We start from the raw sequence: 24,454 nt of genomic DNA, 5'->3' as shown, positions 1-24,454 counted from the left end.
GGGGGGGGGGGGGGGGTATGGTTTTTTTTGGAAAAAAAAGTTTGTTTCCAGTTTTTGGAGAAAAAAATAATCTGTTTTTGATTCTGAGAAAAAAAATTGTTTGTTTCACCCTCAGCTGCCACTATATGTAATGCTAAAATTGAAAGGAAAAAATTGTTTTCGACTTGTCGCGAAAAAAATAGTTTTTTGTCCAGAAAAAAAAACATAGCCCCCCCCCCCCCAGAAAATCAAATGGTTGCTGCCTAATAGAAAAAGCGGATTGTGTGGCAAATAAATCAAAGATTTTTAAAACAAATCCACCGACTTTATGAAAGAGGATTGTGTTATAAAATTTTAAACAAATATTACTCACTTGTTTTTCTATGATGTGCTAGCATTTATTGTTTACAAAAAGTCCAAAACAACCTTTAAATTCCAAATTACCTCGTGCTGAGTCACTTAAGTCGAGCGCACCCGAGAAGGTGTACTTGAATTGGTCCATATTAATATTTTTTTAATATCAATATCTAAGTTTATAAACTTGCTTTAAGGAAATCATTGCTAGCACTGCATGCAATAATCCTATATCTATCAAGCACTGAATTGCCAAATATGAGAGTACATGGGGACAGGCTTGCTGTTGATTTTCCAATAAAAAAAATCCTTATGTTTATCATTGAATCAACACAAGGGTACATAATCCTGAATGCAATACTGTTGTAACGAGTCATACCAACAGAGAAGGTGTGATTGAATAACGAAAAACAAAATCTTCTTTTTACTACAAATGTTCAATTTTAAGTGTATTTTTCGAAAGTATTTTCCATATATAAAAATACAAACCAACTTGATGATAATCCACCATAAAATGCAGTACTAGTATCTACGCAGACAAAATTGCTGTTGACTGCATTTGTTACATATAATACCATGTTAAAAAAAGGTTTCCAAAAATTGTTTGTATTGTTTTGAAACTTGTATACAATGGCCTTATTTTAAGTTGTGTGTATATAACACATGCAACATTTGAGCTTCATTGCTATATAATCAATTCTCGTGTTATTGGTTATGTACAGGCATCTACTTCAGTTTGACGGCAGTTGTTCCTTGTAAATATGTAATTAATGTAAACACATGAATAGGAAGTAAGTCAAGAGACTGAGTATGTACAATCATAGGAATGCACACAATAAGCGATACATTATTTTTTCTCTTTAATAGAATGATATATAGTCAAAATGATCAAGCATGACTCTGTGAATTAGGCAAACATCCGAAAAAATATGATAAAAACATTAATATCTAATATTTCAACACAAAAAGATTAAAAATCTATGTGAGATTCGAACTCATTCTTGATTATAATTTTTCCTTTCAAGTTCTAGGCTCTACCGGCGGTGCACATAGTTATTTCTGGTATTAATCAACTATATATATTGGTACAATTTAGCGTTATCCTCGAGGCCCAAAACATAACAAATAGATAATAAGGTTTTGGCAGTATTTGGCCACAGCTTTATCTTGAATAAAATATAACATATATGATATATAATATGTATTTAAATTGGCAATCTTGCTCTGAAACATATTTATCAATGTCTTTATTTAATATATATGTAAATTATAATGTGGCTACCGCAAATTACGGCAGACCACTAATATAAATATATTTAAGTAATATGTCTGGTACGAGAAGTTGACTGATGAGCCCTGGTAATCAGAGGCTATCATTACTGTTCACTGAATATATGAATGTTAAATCCAGCGCAGCGAAATGTGCCAAATTGTCCGATAAGATCAGGGTGACAACCTGGAGGGTATTCAAAAAAATGTTATTTCCAAAAGACGTCAAATGCACTCCATCTTTCATTAAGAATAATTCATTAGCCTTTATATCAGGGTAACGGATGTAAAAACCATCTGTTTTGGTTAAAAATGATGCTATAGAGGTATTAACCCTCATTCTACATTTTTCCATGGCATTAATATTGTCAGAGTAACGCCAACTTGATCTCGGAATAATTTGAGACCAGACAAAAACTGTGTCCAACATCAGTTGACGCATCCAACTGAACTGTTTTCTTATTAGTTCACAAAGAGTTTTTGTACTTTTTTCCCCTATATCATTGCCTCCAATATGTAAAACTAATATAGTTGGCGGATCTTCATATTTTAACATGGTTCTTATTTGTTGTTTCATGTCCAGCACTTTACCTCCACATTTTCCCTGCCACCAAATATTTACACCCATCCTCTGCAGCCGTAAGTTTACCCCTCCCGGTCTTCCTCTGGCTTCCCCAAAGGCATGCTTAATAATCGAGGATCCAACGATCCAAACTGTAGCATGTCCTGCAATTCTTAGAAAGCAATTATTACTTGCTTATATTGATGCAGGACATACCATTTATTTACATAATACAATATTTATTCAAATGCCAGCTCAAGACTGCATTACAAAATAAGCAAATATAGAAACATATTTACACAAATAAATGTACATATATAATGTTCAGGCATTTAAATCCTAATGTAACGCAAAAAGGCCTGTGACTTCCAACGTCCCATTTCTTTAATTTGTTCATCCGAAATACCCTCTAATGCGCATGTAGTTGCCATGCCAATTCTAAAGGAATAGGACTTAAATCCATTGTTTTCTATACCAATTACTGACAGAGACCTTTTTAATAATGCTGAAAACTGGTATCTTGTAAGGGGGCCGGGATCCATCAAAATGACAAAATAAAGGTCCCAGATAAGGTGGGCGAACTTTAATAAAATTAGCCATTATTTGTACTGGACATACATTTTTGTTTTTCTGCTTAGAAATAACGATTGTTGTTCCAGAACCAAACTGATCAGTTTTAGATGACGTCAATAAAACCTCTAATCTTGCATCACAAAGCTTTATATTTTCAAATTTTACAGTATGCATCTGCTTATTTTTACAATCAACTGTTATTTCACCTACTCTCATAAAACCATTAAAGGCTAGAGAAAATGAAGTCATAAACAGTTTTGTCTCATACCCGTTTTTGCAAATCACCGCCAGTGACCTCAATAATTTTTCCAATATATCTCTCGTTATAGGTAATCTAGTGTCCTTTTGATTTGGGCCCCCCAACCTTTTTATTCCTTCAATCAATTTTCTGACCACAAATTTCTGTGTATTGTCTTCTAAATTGTTGATTTTATTAAAGTAACTTAAGCCTGAAATATAGTCAGATACTGTTGAGTGGGACAATTTCTTTCTAAACATATAAACAATGAATGATGTCAAGTCATCACGCGGAATAGGCCAGACATCAGAAAACCATGATTTTCTCTGAATTTAACAAATATGTCCATGCTATGCAAATATGCTTTCTGTGTACTGGGTGCTAATGAATTTATAAGTAAATGATTCATTTCAGTTCTGAAATCATCGACAGGAATTCTTGTGGGATTGCTGCTGGAGAACTGTCTGCATTCGGGACCAAGTCCATAAAACGTTGTTCCTGAAATCGAGAAAGAGCATCTGCGATTGCATTATGCTCACCCTCAATATGTTGTGCCCTAAATTGTATGTTATTGTTCATAGTGAGAAAAACTAGTTGTCTTATCAATATCATAACTCTCTTTGATTTTGATGTTCTTTTGTTCACAATGCTCACTAATGCCTGATTATCTATTCTCAACAGAATCTTTTTATTTCTAAATGAACGACCCCATATCATGAAAGACAGCACGATGGGAATAAGCTCCAAACATGTTATATCCAATAAAATGCTAGTATCAGCCCAACTATTTGGTCACTGGTATTGTACCCAGTGACCTTGAAAATAAGCTCCACAACCTAATAAAACATTACCTGCACAATCAGTGAATAATTCCAGACTTTCATTAGTCGACCAAAATCTATCAGGAAAATAACACTGACCATTGAATTGATCTAGAAAATTTAACCAAACTCTAGCATCTGCTTTGACCTCTGAATTCAATCTGACAGTATAATAAGGCTTTCCATTCTTAACTGAAGCTATCAAATCATAAAAACGACGAATGAATGTACGGGCTGATATAATAGCCCTTGAACAAAATGCCATTAAATCAGTAATTGATTCAAGTTCCTTCAGTGCCATTTTCTTTTTCGACAAGACCTGATCAAGCATAAATTTAAGTTTATCCAGTTTTTCAGGGGGGATTCTAACCAACATAAGTACTGTGTCAATTTCAAGGCCTAAAATGTGATACATGTGGTAGGACCTACTGTTTTATTCTCCTCTAGTGGAACACCTAGCTGCCTACATACTTCATTAAAAGTGTCCATCAAAATGGTACAATTATCCGTTAAACTTTCACCAGCAAAGAAAAAGTCATCCAAATAGTGGTCTAAAGTCTCAATGCCAGCTTTCAATGCAACTGTTTTATGCAAAAAAGTGGCAAATTTTTCAAAGAGGGCACATGATATAGAACAGCCTTCAGGCAGACATTTATTAAGATAATATTTCCCATCAAAGAAAATTCCCAGAAGGTCAAAATCAGCTGGGTGAACCAATAAAATTCTAAAGGCCTGACTAATGTCCATTTTTGCGCAAAGCACGTTATTTCCTAATTCAGAGATCATCCCAACCACTTTATCAAAAGAAGAATACTTTACTTTACAAATTTCTGGATCAAAGAAATCATTCACACTCCAGTTTAGAGGATATGACAAATGAGTTATAAGACGCCATCCCTCGTCATATTTTGAAAATTGGTATTTTTGAAAAGGGGCCCAACATTCTACCAAGATGCACTTCTTTTTGTAATTTAAAATTCGTTTCAGTTTTGTGAACTTCTGCCGAAATAAGATTGCTTGCAAAACTCGAGATCCTTGGACCAGTATATATATATATAGTTTAATCTAAACCCCTCTATAAATCCAAATAATAACATTGCTGCATCAGTTTTGTTTTCATAATTTGACAGTAATTCTCTTAAAGATTTAATTTTGACTGGGGTTTTGCCTTTGTCCCATAAATGCTCCAGGAGAACGGAATCTTGTGTTATTTTGCATTTGCCTAGGTGCAAAGGGTTGAAAATTAGATGCTGTTTTTTGTGGTGCTTGAGGCCGGGCTGATCTGAATCTCTGAACAATCCCAGGTGACTGAGGATTATTAGAGTTAGTCACTTTGCTATTAGTGCAATATATAACCGGATGTACCCCACTGCATTTTAAACAAGCATGTTTGTATGTGCAATATTGTTGGGTGCACGTCCCATTATAATTATAAGCATAGCATTAAGAAAATTGTTTGTTGTTTTTTGTGCAATATTGAAATCTGGCCCATTAATTGGACCTGCTGGTTGCATATACAATAACCATAGCTCAGTGTCTATGACAGACCAGGATCCAGCAGGCTCCTGTGATCTACGTAGTCTAAACTGTTCATCATACAATTTCCATCCTAAACCTGCATAGCGTTTAGCCCCTAACCTGACAGTTTGCATATACTTCAACAGTTCTTGGAACTGAGATGTATGTATAGTACAATAAATACTGATATATATTAAAAAGGCATCCGTCCATATACCTATTGTGTTAATTCTTGTATCCTGTTGCTTAGGTTGTAATATAATCTGTCCCTGATTAAATGTAAGTGTTTGATTCACTCCTGTTATGTTTTGTGAATTATTTAACAAACTGCCTATATCTACATATTCCCCATTTATTACTTTTTGTTTGACATTTTGCGATACGTTTCGCGCTATGTCATCTGACGCCTTAACCGTTTCAATGGGTAAGGCATAACCTGTGTTAATTAGGGGTTGGTGTAATGTTGTATTACCTGGAGCAGGGTAAACTGTTTCTGCTGGCAGTGTTGCTGGGATCATTATTGGACTGTGTGGTAGTACGTTAGTTGTCACTGTGTTTGAGCCGAGCTGTACAGGTGGTGTTCCACTTGTTCTAGGTAAATTCCTAGGTAATCTATCTGCAATATTAGCAGTCGCCTCTTCCTGTGCTGTTTCGACCTCTTTGCAGCAGCCGCTGCGCCTCCATTATTTGCCCTGCTTGTCGGCACCCTTTTTCTGCCGGACCTCCTATACATGATCTGAAACTTAAAGTGTATGTGTTATCTTCATTCAAATAAATACATGTGCTTTACCTTATATATATATAAAATATTAAAAGTGAATATCCAACAACATACGTATTTCACAAATCTCTCTCCGATTATGTGCCTATAGTTTTCTCTTTCGTGTTATTCTCAGGATATATAAACTAAGAATCAATTACTACTTACTAAAATGATTGTTTTGCCATTTGTGCAAATCCGGAACATACGAGTTTATCAAAGCCGGTTCCGGTTTTTATGCCCACCGTTAACCGGAAGTTTGTCATTACAAGTTTGTCAATAAATAGAGTCGAAACACTCAACTTTTTGCTCATTTTTGTCCTGTATTTAGATGAACTAAGTTATCGACTGCATCAATTTATATGCTGACAATAAGCTATTTCAAAATTTCATCGTGAAAATATTTGGTTGATTTGGAAACCCTTTATATCACTAAAGTACGGCAATAAAGGTTAGATTCCTTCACATTTTCATTTTTTTAAGAAGATTATTTTCTCGTCCAATTTTCGTCTGCTGCAATCTTGCCGACGTATTTCGGAAAGACCAAAGCGAGGTTGCGATCAAACTAATCACCACAAATGTTAAATACCCAACAGTGAACCACCACCTGCCCAAATTAAAATCTTCGAGTTTGTACCCAATGGATAACGGGCTTTAAAATTGTAGATTTTAAATCCTTTTGTTCCAGTTTTCCTTTAAAAAGTTGTTTTTTAGGTATTAAAGACACACTAAACCAATTTCATTTTTGAGGGAAAAAGTTGTATAAATTACAACAATAACAAAAACATAACTTTTTTTTGGTTAGGATGTCCTTCTTGGGGGATTCCCTGTTTTTCCAACCTGAAAACACCCTAAATTCCGCATATTTGACTTTAATCCTTTTTGAGGGTTGAATTATTTTATCTTCCACACATATTATAATATATAAAAATCGAGATATTGATCAAAAAGCATTTTTATTTTTTGTTTTTAAAGTAAATTTTATTCTTTCAGCACTTTTTTGAATTGGCCCTTCTGTGAAAAAAATTATGGGGAAATTGGCCCTACCTCAAATTTTATTTGAACTCGAAACGAAACATAAGAAAAAATATACAGGTTGCACTTTGTAAATACAGCTGATACTCAAACGTGTCAAACCACACCTCTTTTGGGGAGATAAAAAATATTCATAGATAATTAATTTTGTTTACATACTGGTTCCTAGTTATGATTTCTATGTTTCACCTCATAGAAACATAACTTGGGAATGTAACCAGTAAATATACATATGCATATTGTTTATATTGAAATCTGTGGTAATTCTACAGTCAAGGTAGGAAGGTTAAGAAATTTAGTGTTAGTCTTAACTCTTAGGAGTTCGGGGCATATAAACTTTGAAAATATGCCGCACAGCCCTATATATTTTGACCTTGAAAAAAAGTTGTAGTGCATATGAACTTTCCATTCTAGTATATGATTTTTTTTTCAAAACTTCATAGTAAAAGTGGTACAGTTTTAGCCGTAAAAGAAGTTCCTATGGAAAATTGCATTGTCAATATTTACAGAAATGCAACCTACAAGCTCGGTGTATGTCCTGTTTCTAAAATCTCGTACAAATAAATAATGTATTTACCGACAATGCACACTGCGTCTATTGTATATATATTTATATTAATTTTAATTGTGCTTTGAATGACCACAATTGTAACGGTTAAGTGTCTGTCGAGTTATCAATCTTTATTTAAGATTTTAAATGTAATGGTGCAAGGTGATATTATTTTGATTTTTGTTTAAAATAGGTTAACTCATCATCAATACCAGGATTAAAATGGTGTACAGATATTATTACCAATGGCAGATACATCAAGTTTATAATTGACTGCATTTTACTTGTATTTACTACTTAGAATAAGATAGATCTAATTTATAAACCGTAAACATCAAATCTATGTATAAAGATAAATTTTGTTTAAATTGTAGATATTGATTGAAGATTGAATGTCTAACATAACCTTTATCCTGTTTATCAAACACCCGACATATCGTTTGCCCTGTTACTGTCTGTGATACATTGATCACTGTGGGAATAGTCATAGCTTATTTTTTATGGAGGGTAATAAATGTGTTTTAACGTATTGCTACTATCATTACATTGTGCAGGGACTTTTCTTTGGTGCTTCTCACATTGATACATTGTATAAGACATATGTCTTTAAAACCCTTACTTCCGGTAATATTCAAAATGGCGGACATAGAATTATCAATTTCTTATTGTAATATTCAACTTTTTTATAAAATGTAAAGAAAATATTGGGGTGTTTTTTCTCTCTGTTCGTTCAATTTTTGGCTTTAAGTTATTTTCAAAACCACTAATTCTATTCTGTTGTAAATGTTTAAATACAAAGTTGACACTTCCGGTAAAAAAAAAACCAATATGGCATAAATGTCAAAGATGAGTCCTCAATCCATATCTTCGATGTATAGTTTTGGATAGATTGATTAAAACAAAATAAAATCACTAAAGTACTAAAACATTTTTAAAATTACTACAATTTTCGGCCAAAAATAACGGTCACCACCACACATATTAGTATATTGCATGTTTTACATGCTGGAAAAGACTAGACCAAGTTGAGGGAATAGACTCAAAAAGCCTTCCCTTTTGCACAAATAGTTATTTTCTTGCTTCCTAAACCATGATATACCCATCTGTTAAGTTTGTGCGATCTTACAGTAAAACCCCAATGATTTAGGCTGATTAATCATCATTCCTTATGTTAAAGTCACATCTTCAAATGCCATCAATGTCTCTCACGCAGTCTTTCTTTTTCTTTTCAAGCAAAGAGAGAACCATATATATCACAACCGGTAAAGGCATGGATAACAATAAGTGTGTGTGATCACTCATTGCCTAGTGCATTTGAAAGGCCATGGATAAATATTAATCCAAAGTCTTTTGCCCTCCCAAACACAATCCATAGTTCGTCTACCCCTATGTCACGGAATAGCGAAACAGTAATGACAGCATTATCATTAACGGCTGTTCGAATCATGGCTCGTTTAAGTTCGTATTTCACTGCATCAGACACGTGCACCATGATTCTAGTGTCTGCCTCTTAATGTGAACTTGGTGGTAAACTTGAAATACATCACGTGGTGGATAAGATAGAATATCCTTAGCATTTGTTGCTATAACTACCATACGCATCAAATACTTCATCCAATCGTATTACAGTTTCAAGGTATTGTATTAAGGTAAGGACATAATACCCAACTGCATACTCGTTAGGCCGCGATTCACAATCGGAGAGCTTATTCTCCACATTTACAAAGACTGTGGTATTGTTTCTCACATCCATAATGTACAAGCTCAAGATAAGATGAAGAGACCTCACAAAGAGTTGTCCAAAAGGGTTCTTATGGATCATATTTGTTCCTTTGCCATTCATATGCGTCTAGACTAGTTAGCATAGGAGCCAATTCCAAGCTGGTTACTCATTCACACCCGCCATGGTATATTGCACGCTTTACATGCTGAAAAAGACTAGACCGAGTCGTGCGAATAGCCTCAATAAGTCTCCTCTTCCAAGACACTTGTTTTCTTGCTTTGTTAACCCCATCTGATATTTTTTTTTCGATCTTACAACAAAACCACGTATCGTTTTCAATGACATTATCAAATCCATATATGTTGATGTTGGCTGATCAATAATCACTCTAAATGATAAAGTCACATCTTCAAACGCCATTAATGTCACCAACGCAGTCCCGGGATCTTTTCCAGCAAACGTGTCATCTCTTAATGCCTAGTGCATTTGAAAGGTCATGGATAGATATATATATATATTTAGCTTTTCCCACTTCCAAATGCAAACCAAAGTTTATCATGTCACGGAATAGTGAAAGAGCTATGACATCAGTATCGACTGTTCGAGTCATGACTCAGTTGAGTCTGTGTTTAACTGCATCGGACACATATCATTCTTGATTCTAGTGTCAGTCTCTTCGTATAAACATGGTGCTAAACTTGAAACATCATCAGGTTGTGGATAACACTGAACATCCTGAGCATTTGTTGCTACAACTACCTTTTCCTCAAAATTGTATTGAGCAAGCTGCTGTGAATGAAAACTTAAAAGTTCTTTATTATTGTCGTCCTCTCTCAGAAAACTTTGCCAATTTTGAAGATTATTTTACCTTGGATTCTTCTGTGTATTCCCTTTCCCCTAATGAAACTCTTGCTTCTTGTAGCAGCTTTCAAACTACCAGTTTTGTCTATCTTCGCATCCGAGACTACATCCACTGTTGTTACAGTTTCAAAGTGTTTCCTTACGAGTATGCTGATTGCGCATTATGTCCTTACCTTAATAAAATACCTTGAAACTGTAACAAGAGTGGATGAAGTCTTTGATGAGTATAGTAGTTGTAGCAACAAATGCTCAGGATATTCTATCTTATCCACCACGTGATGTATTTCAAGTGTAGCACCATGTTCACATTAAGAGACAGACACTAAAATCATGGTGCATGTGTCTGATGCAGTGAAATACGAACTTAAACGAGTCATGATTAACAGTCGTTACTGATGATGCTGTCAATACTATTTCGCTATTCCATGACATAGGGGCAGACAAACTATATATTGTGTTTGGGGAGGCAAAAATCTTTGGATAAATATCTTTCAATGGCCTTTCAAATGCACTAGGCAATGAGTGATCACATACACTTATTGTGACCCATACCTTTACCGGTTGTGATACGGTTCTTTTTTTGCTTGAAAAGGGAAAAACACTGCGTGGGAGACATTGATGGCATTTGAAGATGTGACTTTAACCTAAATCACCAAGGTTTTACTGTAAGATCGAACAAACTTATCAGATGGAGCTAACATGGTTAGCGAAGCAAGAAAATAACTATTTGCACAAAAGGGAAGGCTAATTATAATTGAGGCTATTCCCTCAACTTGGTCTATAGTCTTTTCAAGCAAGCAAAACGTACAATATACTAATGCAGGTGTTTAGGGGACGAGCTTGGGTTAGCTCTTATGCTACCCAGTCCAGGCGCTAATGGATGGCGAAGGAACAAAGAGGATCCCTTTAAAAAAATCTTTCTGAGGCCTCATTATTTTGTCAGAAGTTTGTACATTGTGGATGTAAGAAAGGATGCCGCGGTCATTGGTAATGTGGAAAATCGGGTCTCCCGTGCACTGTCTTTTGTGCATGTGGTGATGACTGTGAATAAACATGTATTCTTGGCCAAATAGTAGTAATTTTAAAAATGTTTTAGTACTATATTGATTTTATTTTGCTTTAATCAATCTATCTAAAACTCTACATCGAAGAAATGGATTGAGGACTCATTTTTGAAATTTACGCCATATTTTTACCGGAAGTGTTTTGTGTTTAAACATTTACAACATGATTGATAAGTGGTTTTGGGGATAACTTAAAGCCAAAAGTTTAATGACCAGCACAAAAAAAAAATCATTTTCTTTACATTTTGAAAAAAAGTTGAATATTTGAATAATAAATTGATATTTCTATGTCCGCCATCTTGGATATAACCGGAAGTAAGTTTTTTTTAAAGACATATGTCTTATACATTGTATCTATCAGATGCACCAAAGAAAGGTTCCAGCACAATGTAATGATAGTAGCAATACGTAAAAACAGGTTTCAATTACCCTCCCTGCAAAATAAGCTTATTTAAGTACAATGTCGGCCATGTTTGATTTTACCGGAAGTAGGGTTTTTGAAGACATCTTATCTATAAAAAAAATATCCAAAAGTAGTACATAACGAAGATTTGTACCAAATATTATGCTAGTAGCATGCTAATAACACCTTTTCACATACTAGCCTTCGATATTAGGATCGTTCAAGTATGATGTCCGCCATCTTGGATTTTACCGGAAGTTAGACATTTTTTTCAAATGCCTCCCTATCTGAAATAAAAGAGTAATAGTTGAGGAAGGTCTATGCCAAATTTCATGCTTGTAGCAGGATGTGCACAATTCGTCTGAAATATGCTTGTAGCCGCCGGACTATATGTGTACATGTATGTTAATAAACAAGCTCTTTTGCATTATTCTGAATCAAGTATTAATATAAAACCGTTATGTTTTTCAATATTGACGCACAAACAAAACTTTAAACCCGATCATCGTTGCTATGTTATAATCGATCCTTCTACAAAAGAAAGCACTTTAATCATTATCTTAAATGGTTGAATAATCTTATTTTTTGTGTGTTTTCTAAAGCAAGGTTATTTGCTTACTTAAAAACATGCTACAAAGGAAATTGCATACATTTTTATTTTGTTATGTTATCGAGGGACGTATATTTTAAAGATTTACGAAAATACAGGTACGGTACATTTTTTTATTTCTAATCTTTTACACAAATTAACTTCATCATGAATTCCCAAATAGATCGTGATATAAGTAGCACGTTACATTGAACAGAAGCTTTCCTTGCGAAAATAAATACCTAATTTTGAAGATATGCCCCAAAAAATCGGATTTTAACAGTCAGTTCTATATTAAGCTTAATTATTACTTTAAATGTAAAAGTCACTGTGTTGTATTGTCTTTCAGAAAAGTAAGTTATCAAAAAGTATTTTAACCACAATTAACAATTGGCGATATCTACAGCTAACAATGCGCCTCAGTTTTTAGATATGGGGATTGACATGTTTTTTGTTATATATCGTATACGAAAAATTATATATCTGCACAAAACTTGTTTTCTTTTAGAAACAGGCCTCATCTAGTACATAGAAAATATCCGCTATAAAATCAAATTTGGGGGACCCCTATATTTTATGTTCATGTTGTTTTTTTTTTATAGATGGAGATTAAACAAGACAAATGGCAAAGAAACTTTTATGAAGACATCTGCAGCGAAGTATTCCACGTGTATGATAATCAAAGGCATGATCCGATGTATACAGAAAAATTGAAACTCATTAATGAATGCCAGAAACTTGTTGGAAATGATATATTCTTAAAATCACCGCTAAACATTGCCGTTATTGGACATCCTGGTTGTGGAAAGTCGTCATTTCTTAACACGGTGTTTACCAGTTTTAATACAGATAGTTGGCGAGAACTTGCCCCAGTCGGACTGTTTAATCTAGACGGTCAGCAATTGCATGTCACAGAACGTTTTAGAAGGTTTGTGACTTTTACATGTCTTTTATTACGACATATAACGCATTGATCATGCACAGTCATTATTTGTAAATAATAAACGCTACAATAGATTTGATTGCACAAAAAATGCACAAGTCGCGCTAAGTTTATTTTCGCAATTTCTAGTGCAGGTCCTGTTCACAAAGTTATACTTTCGAGTTTTTTTTGGTCGAAGATTAATCTATTCTTTGAGGAAAAATAACGTCGGAACATATTTGGCAAATATAATTCTATCGCGAAATTAGCTAGAATCGTTCATTTTACAATAATGGATTAATGATGGATATGAAAGCACTATATCCATATATGTTTTATATTAAATTTACGTAGAATATCCGGGCACATCAAAATGAACCAATGAACCGATAACTTACTGGTCACTCAGAACTTCAAATGTATCATCATTTCTGTACATTTGTATTAATGCTATAAATGGACTGCTGTTGTTTGACAATCAGTAGTCAGGAATACTATAAGACATTAACCAACACTTCAATAAGGGAAAAGTTAAAAGGAAACATTTCGATTGCAATTTTCCCGATAAATCATGTAACTGTGATTTAACTACAACTGTCTTTTTCTGCAGTTTTGTTTTATACAAGATGACGCTAAGATGCATTGTGTTATTTTTTTTGCCACCTAGTGCGTATTTCACTCAGTGTATCATCTGATGTTAGCTTTTAAAGAAACTAATGTTCTGCAAACACATATTGTTATTTCAATAACATTTAAAAATTGGATATATTTATAACCAATCAACAGTGGATTATTTTTACTTAATAGTTAGTTTTTCTTTTATTAGTACACGGCCGACACTCGGCTAACCGAGGGATTGGTCGGTTAATCTATATTGAGTATGCGGCTATATGGGAGATTGGTCTGTTAATCGGGTTGGTTATACGTCTGTTAAGAGTAAAACGCACAATTTAATGTTAAACTCTATTAAATATAAAGATTTTTGGCATATTATAAGAACCAAATCAAAAAAAGAAAACTGTCGGACAAAATGATATCTATCATAGAACATTTTCCACTTGTAAAAACATTTCATAGTCTACGCAGTTTTCAGTAAAATCAAAAGGCGTCGCGCAAGTATGTAGTATTTATGCTTATACGCATAGCAATTTTTTTTAATAAAAGGCGAAACAAACAATTTTAGATATCATTTAAAGGACACAAAATAGTACTTTGGTTCTAAAACATAAATTTACATTGGTAAATATTTCATAATTGTAATAAAAAGTGAATATTACCACGTTTTAGTGAAAATTATGGGAATAAAGTCTGTTAATGGGTTGGACAATTGAAATTGTGTCAGTTAAGAGTAATTTAGCCACAGTTATTTTTGCTACCTTTATATTTTCCTATAGAAAAAGTTAAGAATGAGATATTCCTGAGTAAAAAAAAATGACAATACGGTGCAACAGTATCCTACGGAAGCGAATTAGCGCAACACATTTTTTTTTTTAATTTTTCGTCCTATATTTGCGTATCAACGCAAACCTTTTGCGTTATAATGCAAACCTTTGCGATAAAACGCAAACTTTTGCGTTATAACGCAAACCTTTGCGAAATAACGCAAACCTCAAATATCTTGATTTCAGTTGTTCATTAAGTTCTGTCATTCACTTCGGTTGTGATTTACTAGTAAGAGCATTTTTATTTTGACTTTCTTTGCATTTTATTGAAGGGTGTGTCATTTCAATATAGTGTGATATGGATTGGCCGCTGGAATACGCATGAATTTATTATTAACGTTTTCAATCAGCCTCAATTTTTGTGTCTGTTCAAAGTAGCACGTTCTCAAATCCGACTGAAAGTGTCTTTCTAATACAACATAGGGTACATATAACGTGTTGTCATTCTCATATCCACATGATATTTGTCACTGGAACTTTAACCCTAATTCGTAAGCATCGTCCAATTGGTTCTTTATTTCTATTACTTTATCATATGTTGTTTACAAATCATTCTCAAGTAGTAAATGGAAATGAGCAAATGCAGCTACAGTTGTACATTTGGTCATCTTGAGTTTTAATACATTTTATTCCGTTTAGTTCCTTTCTTCATAAGTGTAGAGGAGAACGGCAGTTGTCCGCATGTAAACTTCTAGCATTTGTCACCAATTAGAGTACATCGAAATCTGTTACTGTTTCAACACCCAGGGATGTTTCTTAAACAATTATTATTTTTTCTCTCTTTTTAGCAATGCATCACTCTCTACTGTCCTTATCTATTATTCTATATTCTGCTACTCCATCCAGATTATCGTGTATACCATGAGGGTTCGGATTTGGGGGGGGGGGGGGGGGGGGGGTTTATTTCTGTATTCTTTAAATTGTTATGTCACGTATCCTCCGTGACTTTTTTTCCTTTTACCTTTTATTTATCTTACTCATTATTCTTTCTCTATTCTTTATATTTCAGCATCCCAATATATTTTACTTACTGATGTTTAGTTACATTACGATGTTTATCTCTGATCTATATACTGGTTACCAATGTAGATGACAAATTGGTGTCATTCATGACAATTAAACAGAATCCACATGACATATGCGACCATTCTTGGATCAAATTAACATTACTTTAATATTACACTTTTTGAAACCGTTTTTATCAATTTTCAATTTCCATTGTTTAAATTGTTCATTGTTCATGTGTTGTTTCCGTATATTTTATGTTTCATTGCTCATGTGTTGTTTCCGTATATTTTAGCCGCTCGTCTTGAGCCTACCCATTTGATCCGATAACACCCCATATAGCAATAAAATTATTCTTTCATTGCCATTCATAACTCTTAACAGACCAATTAACAGACTGGGTTTTATACATCCGACCCATTAACAGACCAGGTTTTAAATAAAGATTGATTTATGTCACCAAAATACAGATTTTCGTGAAGATTTTTCACACAATGATTTCATTATGGTTAACAAACATAATGCCTGTATTTTCTCAATGTTCAAAATATTGCATGCACGTAAATTCAACCAACGTGTCATTTTGTGTACAGTTTGTGTGTGTAAAATGTGTATAAATTTATTGATGAGTAACCCGCCTTTTCATTTTATAGATCGTACATTGAAGCTAGAAAAATAATAATTACACCACTGGATTCAGTACATTGAATTGTTTTGTTAGACATGAATATTTTTTATGATAAAAATATATTTAAAAAGTTATACAATGAAACATACTGAACTTTCAATGATTTTCTCGATAACACCTGATTAACAGACTTTAGCCAACCCGATTAACAGACCAACCACCGATATAGCCGCATACTCAATATAGATTAACCGACCAATCTCTCGGTTAGCCGAGTGTCGGCCGTGTAGTAGTGAGAGTCCATCGTCACCTGCTTCTGGTGTTACATGTCAAATTTGATACTTGACTGTCGTACAAACCAAATTTAAAGAAGATCAAAAGTTTGAGCTGTCTCTTTTTCTTCTTTAAAATGATCCAATAGAGTCTACATGTGCAACGTAATTTAAATATCTGAACCATGTGCACTACTCTTTTCACATACTCACATTTAAATGGAAATATTCAAATGATCAAACATTTGAAAAGAAATTCAGGAGTGATTTTACTATATTTAAATAATTACTGTTACGATTAATTCAATTGAACAACCATATACAACATGACGAACTAAGAAATGCATTCACATATATTTCCTTTTTTTAATAGTTATACAAAAAAAGACTATTGCCGATTTTCCAATGATGCAGATTCATTAATGCCGACGTTTTTGGACATGACTGGGTTTTCTGATGAACAATCTGATAATATTCTGAGTTTATTAGAATTGGTATTTTCTGGAAGGATTAGAGAAAAAGAAAAAATTGCGGATATCGTACACCTTTCTGCCGATGCTGCAAATAAGTTTAATAAAGAAGTCAAGCATCGACCTGTTGATCGAATCATTGTTGTTTCTACTCTTGAACCTGATTCTAATTTACCATTAGATCTTATGAATGCTATAGTTAAAGCTGCAAGAAAAAACAGAGGTATGATTATAAGGTAATTAGGATTAGAGCATTTTGGTTAAATTCACTTCGTGAGTATCCAATCTAATATATTAATCCTAGGTATATTTAGAGACAAAGTCGCATATAAAAGCGATGGAGATCATCATGTTGTATTGGAACTTAAAATGTTGTCCCCTATGCAATATAGTCCGTTGGACAAAATTTCCAATAAAATATTGTCCGCGGACACTATTTCATCATGAAATATAAGCAGCTTAGTTGTCAGTGCTTCGTTTAAAGATGATTTATAACATAGATTCTACTTGTTTTTAAGATAACCAATTAATAAGTAAAAACATGACAACGAAAGAAAGGCTCCAACTTTTTCAGGTAAAGCTGGCCTCAGACTGTTTTATATACCTGACGCTAATATGATTTCGAACGTTTCTTCGCATTTAAACACGTGTCTTAAGATTTTCTTAAAGACTGAGAGCAATCATTACTTAAGTTCATTTAAAAGTTCTAACAAAAATAAGAAGATGCGGGTGTAATTGCCAATTAGACACCTCTCCATGATAGGCTAAATGACGTGGAAATTAACAACAATAGATCACCTTACGGACTTCAACAATGAGTAAAATCCATATCATATACTGAGTTTTTAGCCCTGAAATGACAAGATTTTAATGTAAAAAAAAAATCATACGACAAAACGTATGGGCTAATTATGTACAAAATAATAAACGTACAACAAATATGATACACAGAAACAAACAACAACCACTGAATTACATGCTTTTGACTTCGGACAGGTTCATTCAGAATGTGGCAGGGTTAACTATGTTAAGGAACGCCTAACCCTCCCCTAACCTGGGGCAGATATGAAATAATACAACCTAATAACAAGCTATAGAAATCAGTTTTAAAGGGCTTAACTCATCAGATGGATTCAAATAGAAATTCACCTAACAAAAACATAGCGTAGACGTGGCAGGGTACTTATACATCCCCACCTCAAAAAGAAATTAAGCACAGATAAAATGGTACTTGCAGTTACTGACAGTTAGTTCAATGCCAATAACAACTAATAAAAAATCATGCATCTAAGATTAAAATATCAATCAGTACACATTTAACATCCAATTGATTTAGATAAAATGCGTCATTAATGTCAGAGGAAAATATACATTTTACACAGCGTATCATGGATTCAGTTTTGGTTATGTGTAAAATATATAGAAATATATATATATATATATAATGAATTAAAATAGAGATCCAGTTTGTTACACCTTACAATCGTCAATGGCAGTCAGCAGGGTTTAAGAACATCAGTTGTTCGACCTGTTAGTCAAATGCGTGTTTTAAGAATTTATTTTTTTCACTCTTTTGGTCTTTTTGGAAAATGTTGGTTGTGCTGTATTTAGACCCCTCGACAACGAAATTTGTTACATGCACACGTATAAAAGTTGCGGTTTTTATCCAACGCAATCATAGGTTTGAACGTTATTTTCAATTCAAACTTGTAAATATCTATATGTACACTTATTTTACAGTTGTTTTAAGAATTATTACAGATTTGTTTTTCTATTCTTAATTTAAGTAGTATACAATATAAAATAAATCATGTCCCCTTGTTCTTTCCGGCAAAGTTTTTAAAAACTATTAACATTAATTTTTCAAATACATTTTTGTAATGTATTAAAAAAATAGCCTTACTTAAAAAAAATTAAATCAAAAAGTTTGTGCGACAAAAAGATGGGAAAAACATTACCATAATTTCTGAACTAATGTCTTGTGTGGATATGAAAAAATAAACCTTTCTACAACACATTGGACAATTTTGATGTTACTTTTAACCCACTTTGAAATCTATTTTAATTTTTAACTCTCCAAAATGAATTTTAATTGATCACTAACATTCATATTTGAAAAATTCACTGGGGCCTAAATGCTATTCGTAGCATAACTGTGGAATGTTGTCTTATCTTTTGATATTTTCTTTCAGAATCTGCCTACCCTTCATGACTACCTAAGGTAGCAATACCTATGGCAGTTGGAAGAAGTGTTTCACATTCTGGCCCTTGTTGATTTTTCAAATATGACAATGATAATGCAATAATCTTTTCTTAGACAGCTGATGACTAATTTAGCCTTCAAAGTGAGATTATATGAACAAGATTTTTTTTACATGTTTTATGAGCTATGTACTGTTTTACAGTCCGTATTTTCATATCCAGATTGGCTTGGACCCAGTAATACTTGTAAAGTTGACCTTTAGTTGTTAATTTCTGTGTCATTTGGTCTCTTATGGAGGGTTGTCTCAAATCAAACCACGTTTTTTATTTTCTTATAAACACTTTAATTCACTAGAGCTTTTAAACTCAATTTTACGAAAAAAATAGCTGAAAGACATATCATTTGTATACGATTTCTGGATAGATATAAGTAAATAATTACCAAAAAGGTATCCCATTCTATTATTTTTGGGTGGAAAAATTACGTAACTTCTCATTCCTTTTTGTAATACGTTAGAGTAAATAAATTCAGATTAACTACTATGATAAAATATATGGAAGATACTGGGTACATACATATGCACATTTGTGGCTTCATTTTTACGATTAGAAAATGAAAAGGGGATATTGCTACCTAAGATCAAACCCCGGTTTTAGTAGGGTTCCTGCAGTTCAGTCTTTACTTTTCAGTGTGGTGATTTTTAAACTGTTGTTTTTATTTTAGTCGATTTTTGGGTTTTTTTCCATGACATAGTCGCTTTGTTTTTTACTTGATTTTTAATATCGATTTGATATCTTTCACGTCTCTTTTATAGACATTCCCATTTATGGAGTTTTGACGGGAAGGGATAAATATGACCCAATTCGTAACAAGAAGGTGAATGAGAAAGTAATCAAGTTTCGTCAGGTTCTTGGGCTTCCTAAACATCGTTATGCATGCATAACAAACTATTGCGAAGATTCTGATCCGGATATGAAGTACCTAAATACAACTATTCCACGTTTCGATGTTCCAGTTCTCCAGTTGATGAAACAGGTAAATAAATAGATGATACAATTATAACATACCAATATCATTTGTTGGAAACAAAATCACAAATTAGAACTACCTTTAATTCCATCCGTTATTAAAAGACTTGTTAAAAGTTAGAAAGAATCTAAAGATATTTATAATTTCATTCGTTTAAACGGGCAGTGCATTAGAGTGAAATTAATTTCTCCTGGGTGTTTCATCATATGTAGCATAGAGGGCGTAATGTTTTCCCGCTTCAAAATTATTTTCGTGGTATTTTATTGCCTATGTAATCATTCAGCACGACATCGTCAATCTGAGCAGTCGAATTTTCTTGGTAAATTTTAATTCTGGTTAAAGTTTATTAAGCTTTATATTTGGAGAGTTTTTTTTTGTTGTTGTTGTTGTTTGATACTGATGTTTGAATTATATATTATATGTGTAGATATATATGTATGAATTGTGTTTATTTTTTATTAAATATAGAGCATCGGCGTTGTCGTGCGACTATCCACTTAACAAAGTCTTTGGTATTTATTATAGCCTTTTATGGCGTGCATATTCAGAGTATTTATGTATACTTGGATATTTGGTACAAGTATTGGTTATACTTGGATATTTGGTACAAGTATTGATTATACTTGGTTATTTGGTGCAAGTATTTGTTGTATGTCTACATTGATGGGTGGTTTATACCAGGAGAAGTATATTGTTTTAAATAGAAATAAAAGTGTTCTAACTAGTCATGTCAGATGGACTGAAAGTTTTGGTTATGATAAAAATTAATTGGGAGAAAATTTATAAACTGCCATTTGTTGTCACAAAAAATACTAGTATAGATTCAATCAATGAATCTTATCTACAAACAAAGGAGTAGGTCCGGTAAGGGCCGATTTCGGCCTCAATTTTCAAGTTCATCTAACGAAAGATTTTAGACACTTTCTAAACACTTAAGTGTCTATTTCAATTGATTCAATTAGTTAATGGGGAAGATTTTAACTTAATAAGTCATTTAAAACGCCCCGATTCAAGGTTAAATATGAAAAATCTATCAAATATGCCAAAAATCGTCACTTTTCAGATGGTTTTTGTCAAAAATGAAAGTGGCCGCATCCGTGTTCATCCTTAACCTTTATATATATTATGTATTATCATCAAATACAACTTACATTTCAATATTATGAATGAACACGAATGCGGCCACTTTCATTTCAGACGGAAACCGTCTAAAATTTAACTAAAATGCTACAATTGTGAAGATTTCAGTAATTTAGCATGACTTAATGATCCTAGTACCCGATATATGTGCATTGTTTTGTCAAAAACAGCCCATATTTATGTAGCAGAAGCATTCTACTTTGCAATAAATATCTAAACGATTACATTTTCACAATTTTCTAAAACTGCTATATTTTGAGGCCAAAAAGGGGTCTTACTGAACCTACTCCTTTCTTCATAACATTAAGATTTATGATAAATTGTACATTTTGTAAAAGAGAAATTGAAACATTAGAACATTTATTTTGGGATTGTGAACATAAACAGATATTATTAGAACAGATTAAAAATTGATTTCTGACAAATGGGATTAGTGTACAAAAGAAGTTTTTTTGTTTGGTAACATTGCAAAAATTTCAAAAGGCCGCAATGCAGAAAATTGTTTCTTACACATGTTACATATGTATCATAAAACAATATATTCATCATACCAGATGTTGAAAAAAAAAACTAAAAACTGTCAATAAACTTAGTAAAAGAGAAGATGAAATATTTGCATGCAATTGATGGATGAACATATTGCTTTGAAGTTTGAAGTTGAAGTTTGGTTGTACCTGTAGAAAACTTATTTTAAACGGGATAGCACATCCTCATGTTTACGGAAATGTTGTTTACCGTGCCCGGAAATTTAAAAACGATCCTGGTAAACTTATCCATCCTTTAAATAAATTTATTATAAAAGGTAATCAATTCAACACTGTAATTAGATCATTGAATAATGTTTTTATTGGTATTCATATTGATTTTGTTATCAGTAAATTAAAAGCAAACTAAATATTTTTAATATATACATATACACATTCATGGAACTATAAATCTGTCGATACCTGTATCTTGGCATTACACAAGGTCATGTTTTTCTCTGACTGTTTATGAAACTTTACACTAAATCAATTGGATATTGGATGTGTACGGATTGATAATTTAGTCTTAGATGCATTATTTTTTAATTAGTTGTTAGTGGGTTTGAACTAGCTGTCAGTAACTGCGAGTACGCTTAGATCTGTAATTAGTGTATTTTTGTTGTTGGGATATACAAGTACCCGGCCACGTCCACTCTGTGTAGTATTTCTGTTTGTATATATCTGATGAGTTAAGCCTTTTTTCAACTGATTTTATAGGTCGTTCTAATGTTGTACTGTTACACCACTGTCCCAGGTTAGGGGAGGGTTGGGATCTCGCTAACATATTTAAACCCGCCACATTCTGTATGTGTGTGCCTGTCCCAAGTCAGGAGTCTGTAGTTCAGTGGTTGTCGTTTGTTGATGCGTTACATATTTGGTTTTGTTTTGGTACATAAATTAGGCCGTTAGTTTTCTCGTTTGAACTGTTTTATATTTGTCATTTCGGGGCCTTTTATAGCTGACTATGCGGTATAGGCTTTGCTCATTGTTGAAAGCCGTACGGTGACCAATTATAGTTGTTAATTTCTGTGTCATTTGGTCTTTTGTGGAGGAGTTATCTCATTGGCAACCACATCTTCTTTTTTATATGATAAAACAAAAGTGAATATCTGATTCATAGAGAATGCAATATTGTTGATAGATTACTTGGATAATTATATATGTTTACTGATATAAATGAAAATGCCGGATTTACTAAATTGAATTAGAATTCAATGTCCGAAAGAACTTGTTTTGAAAACTCACCACACTAGTTCCTCTCTCAATTATCTCTCTTTCACTCTGGTGTTCAGACTGCCTTACTCTCTATCTTATATTTGTATTTAAAAAAATGAGTCATTAGAAAGCTGTATTGATGAGACAATATCAATAGATTTATAATCAGTATATGCTATTATATTTGTGTACATTATGTTGTAATTTGGAAGTTATAAATAATAATAAAAAAAGTCTTTGATGTGCGATTTGTTTACATTCATTACGAATCTTAACTTATTGTCACAAGCAAACATTTATATGTCGTGAAAAGCTTGCGCGCTTATTACATTTCAGGTTTAATTGCCGATGTTTTCCGATCTTGACCTTAAGTAAGTAGCACAAAATCATGAGGCACATGAAACATAATTGAGGTAAAAATTGTATTTATCAAACGTCGTAATAAATTAAAGTTGTTAACTGATTTAATGTTTACTCTTCTTTCTTTTAGAATCAATGTAACATCATTAGGGCGTGACGTAAGACGTCGAATATCACAAACGTCCAGCTGTCGTATTTTTGGTACACGAAATGCAACTATAAACAATAAGCGGCAGCAAGAGAGTTAAGCTCAAAATTGCATTTGATGTTGTAGATAAAGCAGATTAATAGATAGAGTATTTAACAATATAACTGTAATTGGAACATTTCATATAACGGCTAATATGTTTTGCGGCTATGAAAAAAACCCGAATATTCATTTAAGTTACAGATTTCAGTTGTAGCGGGTTTATAGAGAAAGGTAACTTTTACAACATTGCAGTATATACATCTACAGCATTAGTATACTAAAGATCGCAATAACGAAATGCACGTTTTAAATTTAATTCGATTGTACTATATGTTAATTATTTATGTTTCAGGTATTGACTCCTGTTACCATTGACAAAGACGCCTCTGATAAAACTCTCCAAGTTCTGATTCTAGTTTGTTCAATTGTTATAGTTTTGTCTCTGTGTTTCGTGACAATGTTTTCAAAACATAAATAAAATAACTGTTTAATTATTTAAATCTAAAGTCTTACTGACTTACTGAAGTTACTCTGAATGTTATCCAAATTTTATTAGGCGACAAAATATGTTTCACTGTAATGTACATCCATCGAAAGTATTGTTACGTAGCTTCAAAACTTATTATAGAATTGAGGAACCGAAACTAGTATACAATCTTTAATTAAGGAGTTACACCAGTGGACCTGAGGTCAATCCGTGTACATGTCGTTACTGATCAATGGGATCTTATAAGATCAGCATTGTGAAATAGATA

At 33.0% G+C, this 24,454-nt stretch overlaps 1 protein-coding gene across 1 annotated transcript; it reads left to right on the top strand.

Annotated features, from left to right (window-relative positions):
• The first annotated feature begins 669 nt into the window (after positions 1-669).
• Positions 670-24,454, top strand: LOC139522491 (uncharacterized). The gene is made up of 5 exons (XM_071315992.1): positions 670-723; positions 12,902-13,227; positions 16,942-17,261; positions 20,056-20,276; positions 24,052-24,454. Exons 2-5 carry the CDS (start codon positions 12,902-12,904, stop codon positions 24,175-24,177), a joined length of 993 nt encoding a protein of 330 aa, XP_071172093.1. The 5' UTR covers positions 670-723; the 3' UTR covers positions 24,178-24,454.

Source organism: Mytilus edulis, chromosome 5 (genome assembly GCF_963676685.1).
Source record: "Mytilus edulis chromosome 5, xbMytEdul2.2, whole genome shotgun sequence".
NCBI lineage: Eukaryota > Metazoa > Mollusca > Bivalvia > Mytilida > Mytilidae > Mytilus > Mytilus edulis.
This window is presented reverse-complemented; position numbering and strand designations above follow the sequence as displayed.

Excerpts from the sequence above, each read along its gene's own strand:
- LOC139522491 (XM_071315992.1), top strand. The coding sequence starts at position 12,902 with ATGGAGATTAAACAAGACAAATGGCAAAGAAACTTTTATGAAGACATC. Across the intron at positions 13,228-16,941 it reads GTCACAGAACGTTTTAGAAG|TTATACAAAAAAAGACTATT; the intron begins GTTTGTGACTTT and ends TTTTTTTAATAG. Across the intron at positions 17,262-20,055 it reads AGCTGCAAGAAAAAACAGAG|ACATTCCCATTTATGGAGTT; the intron begins GTATGATTATAA and ends TCTCTTTTATAG.